The sequence below is a fragment of the Elephas maximus genome, chromosome 3, assembly GCF_024166365.1.
Source record: "Elephas maximus indicus isolate mEleMax1 chromosome 3, mEleMax1 primary haplotype, whole genome shotgun sequence".
Lineage (NCBI taxonomy): Eukaryota > Metazoa > Chordata > Mammalia > Proboscidea > Elephantidae > Elephas > Elephas maximus.
This window is the reverse complement of record NC_064821.1, coordinates 94,191,250-94,202,436: the sequence shown is the minus strand read 5'-3', so window position 1 is coordinate 94,202,436 and position 11,187 is coordinate 94,191,250. Positions and strand designations below refer to the sequence as shown.

The 11,187-nt window shown below is 38.1% G+C and overlaps 1 protein-coding gene across 1 annotated transcript in view; it reads right to left on the bottom strand.

Moving 5' to 3' along the window:
- Positions 1-7,261: 7,261 nt before the first annotated feature.
- C3H1orf185 (chromosome 3 C1orf185 homolog) overlaps positions 7,262-11,187 on the bottom strand; it is a 30,155-nt gene continuing 26,229 nt past the window's right edge. The window contains exons 5-7 of the mRNA XM_049875542.1: positions 9,022-9,453; positions 8,385-8,541; positions 7,262-7,426 (exon numbers count right to left, since the gene is read on the bottom strand). Coding sequence (XP_049731499.1) covers positions 9,059-9,453 — 395 coding nt within the window. The 3' untranslated portion in view covers positions 7,262-7,426; positions 8,385-8,541; positions 9,022-9,058. The remainder of the gene's footprint in view (positions 7,427-8,384; positions 8,542-9,021; positions 9,454-11,187) is intronic.

Here is an 11,187-nt window from a genome sequence, read left to right as displayed (position 1 = left end):
AGCTAGCAGATTTGAACTGCCAACCTTTGGTTAGTAGGCAAATGCTTAACAACTGTGCCACCAGGGCCCCTTTATATATGTACTGTATATTAATTGTCTTTTCCTCTGAGAGTATTCCTGAGTCTCTCTAGTACCTGGAGACTAGAATTGAAAGCAGAAAGCTAGTCTTATTGACCTGAGTAGTCAGAGGAAGAATTTGGGCCTGCCAGGGTGGCTAGAAATTGAGGTGGTGGGGGTTGTGATGGGTGGAATCCTAAAAGGAGGGAACCATGGAAAGTGGAGTCCCAGATCTACATATAAATGCCTCTCAAATCCTTGGCAAACCCTTGAACTGTGCATGCATGGGTAAAAATCCAAGATATTCTGGAAAAAAACAATAACTGGAAGGCTGAAAAAGCCAGCAGACATTTTAGCTGCTGACTACCATAACAGAAGAGTTTAACCTTTGAAGACTTACCTGGTTTGAATAAGTAGAAATAAGATCTCTAGATTAATAAAAAGGTCTGGCTTGGATCACCACAATACAGAGTTGTGGCCCCTCAACCTTTCCAGGTATGAGCCATTTTAAAACCCAGAGTCCTTTGGATGAAGGATGGCTGAGTTCCTTTGAGGAAGGACCCTGCTACTCTGCCAAAAGTTTACACTGTAAATCTTCTTCCTAGGCTTCCCACAAAACTCTTGCAGACATTTATCACTGGGCGAATGGAAATAACCATATTTTTATGGATTATTAGATACTGCCTGTGAACTAACACTAATTCCTGGAGACTGAAAATGTCACAGTGGTCCACCAGTGAAAAAAGGGGCTTTGGAGGTCAATTTATTAATGGAGTTTTGGTTTGGGTTCATCTCAGTGGGCTCAGTGGATCCCAAACCCATCCTATGGTTATTTCCCCAGTTCCAAAATAATTAAGTGGAATAGACATATTTCGCAAATGGCAGAATCTCAACATTGTTTGTGTAACCCATGGAATTAAGTCTACTGTGGTAGAAAAAGCCAGCAAATGACACTAGAACCACTTTTCCCTACAAACAAAGTAAACCCAAAACAATACCACATAGATAGATTGCAGAGATTAATACCATTTAAAGAATGCAGGGGTGGGGTGATTCTTACCACAACCTCTTTCCGCTTGCCAATTTGGCCTGTGAGACAGATGGGTCTAGGAAAATAAAAGTGGATTGTTGCAATAGACAGTTCCTCCAATCATAGCCACTGTTCCAGGTGTTGTTTAATTGCTGGAGCAAATCAATGCATTCCCTTGCCATCTATAATCCAGCCATTCATCTGCTAAATATATATATATATATATTTACTTTCTTTCTATTCCTGTTAGTATAGGTCACAAGATGCAGTTTGATTTCACTGGAAGGGTCAGCAGTATACCTTAACTGTTCTACCTCAGAGTTTTATTATCTGTCTAGCCCTCTGACATAATCTAGTCCAAAAGGACTTACATCAAATGAAGTGTGACAATGGGCTCGTGTTCATGGAATTCACTTGAATTACCATGTTTCCCATTAGCCTGAAGCAACAGCCTGATACAATGATGGAAGACTCAGTTTTAGTGCCAGCTGGTTCACTGTACTTTGCAGGGTTCAGGTAATGTCCTCCAGGATGTGCTATGTGCTCAGCTAATAATATATAGCGCTGATTGTCTTATAGCCTGGATTCAGGGCCCAAGAAACAAGGGGTAAAAATGGGAGTGAGTCCTCTCACTACTACTCCTAATAATCCAGTAGTGAATTTTTCGCTTCCTGTCTCAGCTATAACCATGTGAAGTTATAAAAATAAGGAAGATAGTAATTGTGGGCATTTCAGTCTCACTTTGAGATGAATGTATTTGTATGTACCCAAACCAAACCAAACCTATTGCTGTCAAGTCAATTCCAATTCATAGCGTATGAACAGGGTAGAACTTCCCTATAGCATTTCCAAGGAGCAGATGGTGGATTCAAACTGCTGACCTTTCGGTTAGCAGCCAAACTCTTAACCGCTGTGCCGCCAGGGCTCTGTATTTGTATATAGATTAACTGATTCTCATTCTTTTCTTCTTCTATCTCATTCCCCTACTATCCAACATCTATTTATAGTGATTAATCTTGTATCTCATTATTTAGGTTACAGAAGATCAATGAACATCTGAGAATTACTAAACTGCTAGAAGGGAAACAGACATCACTCAAAAATGAATACTTTATATCATCTTTTAAGGAGGCAGTTGGTGGATTTTTTGTTCCAGAGGGATATTACATCATGTATTTTGGAAGCATTATTTTGCTGCATATTTTTAAGTGCAGGCTAAATATGGTTACCCCACAGTCTGTCAGTTTGTCGTACTGAGTGTTGCTGTGATGCTGAAGCTATGCCACTGGTATTTCAAATACCAGCAGGGTCACCCATGGGGCACAGATTTCAGTAGAGCTTTCAGACTTAGACAGACTAGGAAGGACCTGACACTCTACTTCTGAAAAAACTGGCCAACGAAAACTTTATGACTAGCAATACAACACTGTTTGACATAGTGCCGGAAGATGAGCCCCTCAGGTTGGAAGGCACTCAAAATATGACTGGGGAAGAGCTGCCTCCTCAAAGTAGAGTCAACTTTAATGACACAGATGGAGTAAAGCTTTCAAGATCTTCCTTTGCTGAGGTGGTATGACTAAAAAATGAGAAGAAACAGCTGCAAATACCCATTAAAAACTGGAACATGGACTGTATGAAGTATGAATCAAGGAAAAATGGAAGTCATCAAAAATGAAATGGACTGCATAAATATTGTTATCCTTTTTTAGGCGTTACTGAGCTGAAATGGACTGGTACTGGCCATTTTGAATCAGACAAGCATATGGTCTACTATGCAGGAACGACAAATTGAATAGTGGCATTGTGTTCATTATCAAAAAGAACCTTTCAAGATCTGTCCTGAAGTACAGCACTGTCAGTGATAGGATAATATCCATATGCCTACAAGGAAGGCCAGTTAATATGACTATTATTCAAATATATGCATGAACCACTAATGCCAAAGATGAGGAAACTGAAATTTTTGCCAACTTCTGTAGTCCGAGGTTGATCAGACATGCAATCAAGATGCATTGATAATTACTGGTGATTGGAATGCAAAAGTTGGAAACAAAGAAAGATTGGTAGTTGGGAAAAAGGCCTTGGTGACAGAAACAACACCAGAAATAGCATGATAGAATTTTGCAAGACCAATGCAAATTATCTTTTTTCAACAACATAAACGGTGACGATACACATGGACCTCACCAGATCAAAGACACAGGAATCAAATTGACTACATCTGTGGAAAGAGATGATGGAGAAGCTCAATATCAACAGTCAGAACAAGGCCAGCACTGACTGCGAAACAGACCATCAGTTGCTCATATGCAAGTTCAAGCTGAAGCTGAAAAAATTAAAACAAGTTCACAAGAGCCAAAATATGATCGAGTATATCCCACCTGAACTTAGAGACCATGTCAAGAACAGATTTGACGCACTGAGCACTAATGACTGAAGACAAGTTGAGTTGTGGAATGCTATCAAGAACATCATACACGAAGAAAGCAAAAGGTCATTAAAAAGACAGGAAAGAAAGAACAGACCAAAATGGATGCTAGAAGAGACTCTGAAAACTTGCCCTTGAACACAGGGTAGCTAAAGTGAACAGAAGAAATGATGAAGTAAAACAGCTGAAGAGAAGATAGAACAGCTTGAGAAGACAAAGTATTACAATGAAATGTGCAAAGACCTGGAATTAGAAAATCTAAAGGGAAGAACACACTCAGCATTTCTCAAGCTGAAAGAACTAAGGAAACAATTCAAGCCTCGAGTTGTAATTTTGAAGGATTCTATGGGGAAAATATTGAATACACACATCATCATAGGAAGACAGAAGGAATACACAGAGTCACTACCCCAAAAAGAACTGGTCAACGTTCAATCATTTCAGAAGGTAGCATATGATCAGGAACCTATGGTACTGAAGGAAGAAGTCCAAGCTGCACTGAAGGGATTGGCAAAAAACAAGGCTCCAAGAATTGACAAAATACCAATTGAGATGTTCTAACAAATGCATGCAATGCTGGAAGCGCTCACTTGTCTATGCCAAGAAATTTGGAAGACAGCTACCTGGCCAAACGACTGGAAGAGATCCATATTTACGTCCATTCCAAAGAAAATGATCCAACAATGTGGAAATATCATTAATATCACATGCAAGTAAAATTTTGCTGAAGATCATTCAAAAAATGGTTGCAGCACTACATTGAGAAAGAACTGCCAGAAATTCAAGCCAGATTCAGAAGAGGACCTGGAATAAGGGATATCATTGCTGATGTCAGATGGATCTTGGCTGAAAGCACAGAATACCAGAAAGATATTTACCTGTGTTCTACTGACTATGCAAAGGCATTTGACTGTGTAGATCATAACAAATTATGGATAACATTTTGAAGAATGGGAATTTCAGAACACTTAACTGTGCTCAGAAGGAACCAGTACATAGACCCAGAGGCAGTCATTCATATAGAACAAGGGGATACTGTGTGGCTTAAAATCAGGAAAGTTGTGCGTCATGGTTTTACCCTTTCATCATACTTATTCAATCTGTATGTTGAGCAAATAATTCGAGAAGCTGGACTATATGAAGACAAACATGGCTTCAGGACTGTAGAAGGACTCATTAACAACCTGCGATATGCAGATGACACAACCTTGCTTGCTGAAAGTGAAGAGGACTTGAATCACTGATGAAGACCAAAGATTACAGCCTTCAGTATGGATTGTACCTCACCATAAAGAAAACAAAAATCCTTATTACATCATGATAACTCGAGAAAAGTCTGAAGTTGTCATGGATTTCATTTTACTTGGATCCATGATCAACAACCATGGAAGCAGCAGTCAAGAAATCGAACATGTATTGGACTGGTCAAATCTGCTGTAAAGGGCCCTTTAAAGTGTTAAAAAGCAAAGATGTCACTTTGAGGACTAAGGTGAGCCTAATCCAAGCCATGGTATTTTCAATCACCTCATATACATGTGAAAGCTGGACAATGAATAAGGAAGACTGGAGAAGAACTGATGCCTTTGAATGATGGTATTGGTGAAGAATATTGAATATACCATGAATGTCCAAAAAAAAAAAAAAAAAAGAACACATCTGTCTTGGAAGAAGGACAGCCAGAATGCTCCTTAAATGCAACAATGGTGAGACTCTGTTTCACATACTTTGGACTCGTTATCAGGAAGTATCAGTCCCTGGAGAAGGACATCATGCTTGGTAAAGTAGCCAAAACCAAAACCAACCCTGTTGCTGATGAATCGATTCCGAAGTAGAGGGTGAGCAAAAAAGGGAAAGACCCTTAATGCGATGGATTGACACAGTGGCTGCAACAATGGATTCCAACATAGCAAAGATTGTGAGGGTGGCAAAAGACCAGGCAGTGTTTCATTCTGTTCTACACAGGATCGCTATGAATGGAAATGAACTTGATGGCACCCAACAATAACAGCAAGAAAAAATACAGTTAATGTGTAAATGAATGCCAAGTTGGTGATGTTGGTCTGTGGTGGTCTGTACTATATTAACTTTATTAAGCTAGGACTGTGTTTCCCAGAATTCTTTTCTCTGTATGGTCCTAGGTTAGAATTGGCAAAAAAGGAATTTGTGCAATATTTAGAAGGCAGAATTTAAGCAGAGATCATTACTTTGTAAAGGTTGTTATGCTTTGATGGGTAACCAACAGACTGAAGAGAAGCCTGTGGGTTCCAACTTCTCACTTTCCTCTGCACTGTGTCTAGCTCTTTTTAATGTCCTGCTCTTCCTCACTGTTTACAAACAATGGTTCCCAGCCCGCCACCAGATGCTTCGCAGCACACCAAAAAGAGAGCTGCTACTCAGAGGCAGAGCTTTCCATAGAAAAAAAAAAAAATTTTTTTTTTTTAGACATCCCCACAAATGTTCCCTTCCCAGTCTTACTGTGGTAGTTGGACAAGATGGCTTCTCAGGTTAACTGACTGGTGACTCCTCTGGTTCTCCAACTTCTCTCCTGAACCTTCACTTCCCCAGCTTCTCTTACAGTTGTGTAAGATATAAATCCTGTAATAAATCCCTATTTCACACATGAGAGTGGCTCTTCTTCCCTCACTGGACCTTGACGAGTACGAACAGAGTAAGTCCTAAAGGAATTAGAGCCTTTATTCCAGCTAGTCCTGAAGCCCAATTACAACCCGTACTTCTGCATTTAGCTGTTCAACCACTATTTGGGTGCCATGTAAGAAACAAAATATTTTCTTTCCTAAGGTAATTTGAGTTGGTTTTCAGGTATTTGCAATTAAAAGAACTGTATTTAATACCTGATGACAATGTTAATTAGTGGCTGAATAAAGACTACAGTGAAACTATTTGCCACATAAATGACCCCACAGTATATTTTTACAGTATATAAGCATTGGGAAACAATTCTCCGTGGCTCTTTTGTGTTTCTACATGTCTTGTGAGCAGAGATACAAACTGCCTATGTTCCAAACTATCTTTCGAAGATGTTTACGTAATAAACAGCACAGAAGATAGAGATAGTGCTCCCTTCTGGAGCAAAGAGCAGGCATACTTACTGGACAGTACGGTAAAGACAATGTTTCCTTGTGCAGCAAAGGGCAGGTATGCTTTCTGTTCATTATAAAATATTTAGTTCCCAAAACTCAGGGTCCCTTTCCTGTAATGCAACCCACTGTGTATACAGGTATTATCTGGCCTTCTGCATAGTGCCCTATGGGAACTAGGACTTAGGAAACTGACACAAAAATGATGATATTCTGAATACTGCTATTGCTATGAATAATAAACTGTCCTTTGTCTCTGATCCAAGAGTTTCATGTCTTCTGTAAGAATCCATGAAATGGCTGCAGGCTAACTTGTCCGCTTGTGTGTAGGATGAAATCTCAGACTCTTCACAGTTCTTGAAAATAAGATTATTTTAGAATGCTGTATAACTTATAAGTGCTGCTCACTGGACTTTTCAAATAGTATGCACACCTATAATACGGAGTAACATTGTAATAACAAGTAAATATATTAGGTTTTGAAGAAATAAATTTAATGTATTATATCATTATAGTATAAGAATTACTTTATATGCACAAATCTTATTTGTAATATGGACAAGAATTTGGTTAGGACAGTTTGGTTATAGTAACAGAAATAAACTCTAGTTTATGCAAAAAGGAGAATTTATTATAAAGTTACAAGGGAACATTACCAAAGCCAAGAAAAACAGTTAAAGCCAGGCCTCAGGGGTGGTGGCCAGTAATAGAAATCAAATATTGCTAGCTTAAGCAAAAAGGAGAACTTATAATTAGGATACAAGGGTACCTTACCAAGCAAGGGCAGGGGTTATAGCCATGCTTCATGAAGGGCTAGAACAAGAGAATGGGGCACTGTTAGAAAGCCAGAAATCATACTCTCCTGATCTCTCATCTCTGCTTTCCACTTTGTAAATACTTCATTGCTCTCTCACTGCTGATTTGCTGTTTTTTTCTTCCCAAGCCACAAGGTAGGACATGGCTGCCCATAGAACCCTAGTTTATATTTTCTCTATTCCAGAGACTAGTCAGACAAGGTCAGAATCTCTTACCTCCAACTTCAAATTCCTAGGGAATTTTTAGGACTTTACCAAAATTGGAGGTGACTACCTTCTCTAGGATAGGCAGTAAGACAGAAGTTGCAGGAAACCAAGAAGCCAATTAAAATTTTTGTTTTTACTGCTCCATATAGACCTTAAGCTAACATAGCTTATGTAGACTTAGGGGTGGGTAAAGGAGAGTATGCTCGCAACCAATAGGCACACTGTATGGAAATAACCAGGTCAATGCTTCAAAAGAGAGAAGTGTTCTAATCTCTTTTAACATTTCCCCTGGGACAGAAATGATGGGCCTGGATAAACTCTATTATCTCATTTGAGACAAATTTCTTTTCATTTAGGAGTCCCTGAGTGATGGAAATGGTTAAGCACTTCACTACTAATCAAAAGGTTTGCAGTTCAAACCCACCCAGAGGGTCCTTGGAAGAAAGGCCTGGTGATCTGTTTCTGAAAGGTCATACCCTTAAAAACCCTATGAAGTGCAGTTCTACTCTACAACACATGGGGTTGCCATGAATTGGATTCAACTGGTTTGGTTTGTTTTTTTGGTTGTCTTCATTTATTGTAATAGGTATAATTAATCTCTTAAGGAGGTATGGAAAGGTCTTGGTGTGAGTAATTTAAGCACAAAAGACAACATTATACTTTTATAATTGTTCTTCCAAAAAGAAAGAAAAGAAAAAGGATTAATTACATGGAGGGTTTTTTGGCAAAAAAAAAAAAAAGATAATTACATGGTGGGTGTCAGAAAGCCCTCAGACTCAAAAATAGAAATTTGACCAATGGTCTCTCAGGCTGGAGAGAAACTCTGATTCATCTAGGTTGAGTCAGGTGCCTGTGAACATAGCTGCTCCTTTCTTATCATAGTGTGTTGGGAGGTAGAGGGTGATTCTGAAAAACAGAGATAGGGGAGGAGAAAGACAGTTTTCTGGATTCTTCACAGTCATACGTAGGAACAAAATAATACTGCTTACCAAAACATGACATAATATTTAAATGGCAGGTGATTTATGTATCTAAAATTTAGAAAAGTTGATATTCCCCCACCCCCACCCCCACTAAAATAAAAACTGAAAATGTCAGAAGTATAAAGATATGCTGTGACTGTTTTATTAAAAAATATATTTGTGCTGAGGATTTCTTAAAATATTTCCACTGTATGTTAAAATACATTCCTATTACTGTCCTTTGATGAGATACAATGAGTTAAGATTAATGTCAATGATATCATTCTAATTCTTCCTATAATTTTGTTTCTAGAAATAAGAACCAGCAAGGGAAGTAGGGCCACTCTATGGCAAAGAACAAAAAGCAATAGTAATGTGGACATGTTAAGAGACTCAGAAGTTGGTAATTCAATTTTAACTTTACCTGATTTCACTATATACAAGGTTTCAAAAGAAGAAAGTCATTCAATATTACGTTGAAGGTTCTGTATTTCAACCTCTGTATTTCTTCGGGAAAACATTTCTTTAACGCTGTCATCTTTTTGATCATCAAAAAGTGTCACATTCAGTACATTTTCAGTACATTCTTCTAATGAAATGGTTGATAAGTATGAAAATACTTTTTCCATTAGAGGTTCCCCTAGAAAAGGCACTCGAGAGTTCTTTTTCTTTAAAGAATCATCAGAAAACCAGTCATCAGCTGCTTCTACACTTTGGCTGTAATAGGAATCAGACGGTAATGTTGATAAGCTTACTGTAATACTGCTGCAATTTGTTGTTGAGCTAGTCTCTGATGGGTCTAAAAAGGCCTTATTTGTTGCAAGGCAGGATTCATCTTTAGAGTGGTCTTTAATTGCTGTAAAAGAAAATTAGATTTATGTGAATACTACATATTCATAAACCAAATCTTAATTATGAGGACAATGTTACTTTTTAAAGTTCAGATTCTTTTTAGGACAGGATAACGCTGTAGAGAAAAGTCCGAGTTGTTATCATTGCCATGGGATATTAAATGTAAACTTGGGAAATTAGCAATATATTAGCAATATTTTCATAATCAAGAGTAGAAAAGCCTATTGTAAATAAAATCAAAAGAAAGTGTATTACACAAGCCTGTTTTAACATGAAAAGATTCTAATCAGGCTAGAAATCTCAGCTCTGGAATGTTCCTCAAAATCAGAAAAGGGAAAGATTTTTTTTTAACGTATTTATGGCTAAATATTGCCTTTTTTTTTTAAAAAAAAAATCAATTTAAAAATACATGCCTCCTTGAGCAGGCAAATTACAAAAAGTTTGGTCCATGGTGAGAAGAGCCTATGGGTTGGTTCTATAGTAATAAAATAATAACTAACATTCCTATGTATATATATAAAAATTCTTATAGTGCCCTATAATTTATAAAGCAATTTGACATACTCTCAAATTTCATTTATTCCCCTCAATAATTCTTCAAGGTAGTTATTATTAGTATTACTTCACAATAGCGGAACCTGAGACTTAGAGAAGTGACAACACAAATCAATAACAAATGGACGTCAATCTAGATTTTCAAGTCTCATGTTCTTCCCATTGTATCATTTATGCTGCAAACTTAATATTAAAAACAGTAAGTTTTTAAAAAATCCTAAAATACCTTTTGTAATATTTTACATATTAACCTTTAATATTTTACACATTAACTTTTAATGCTGCTTTTAATACCTTAGTACATTTTATATTCGGCATTTCTAAAATTATGTAGGAGGTAATATTTGCAGGTACTAAGACATACTATGAAATATCTAAAGGATTATAAAAGCATGTCTTTTGATCTTCAGGCATTACTATATGGCACTGACTATGACACCTTAGGGTATAACTAAGAGACAAATATTAAAATCTCTCAAATTTATTTAAGATATATCTATGATAAAGAATTTAGCTTTACCTAAAGTCATTTGGCCTTTGTCCTTAGTTCCTGAGAAGTGACCCTTGGAATTTGGAATTTTGATAAGAATTCCAGACATGACAGGTTATGCCAGAGAGACAACTCCCATAGGGGCTGGCTAGGCCTGAGGGACCTACCTCGTGATGATTGCCTCATGGTGGTCAGGCCAGAGAGCTCCACCTCGGAATGCCTTGAGATCACCTTGTGATATCAGCTGACCTCCAGGGTACCTCGTGATGATCACCTCATGGTGGCCTGGCCAGAGAGCCCTACCTCATGATCATCTCGTGATATGGACCCACCTCAGGGGAGAGGGGCTGGAGTTTGCATTACATAATGCAAAACCGCAGATTAAAAACTCTGGGCACCAAACCTTCATTAGCTTCCTGGTTGGTGAAAACATCTGCTCTTGGGAGGGAGACATAATCCCTTTGGGACACAGAAGTTCAGCTTTGGGAATCCTTCCAGATCTTGCCCCATGTGCTTCTTCTTTATGCTAATCCTGATTTGAATCCTTTATAATAAAACTGTAATCTTAAGTACAGCACTTTCTGTGAGTTCTGTGAGTTGTCCCAGCAAATCATTAAACCTGAGAAAGTAGCAGGAGCCAGCAGGTCAGAAGTAAGGGGGCTGAGGACCCCTAGCTGGCATCTTGAATGGGCA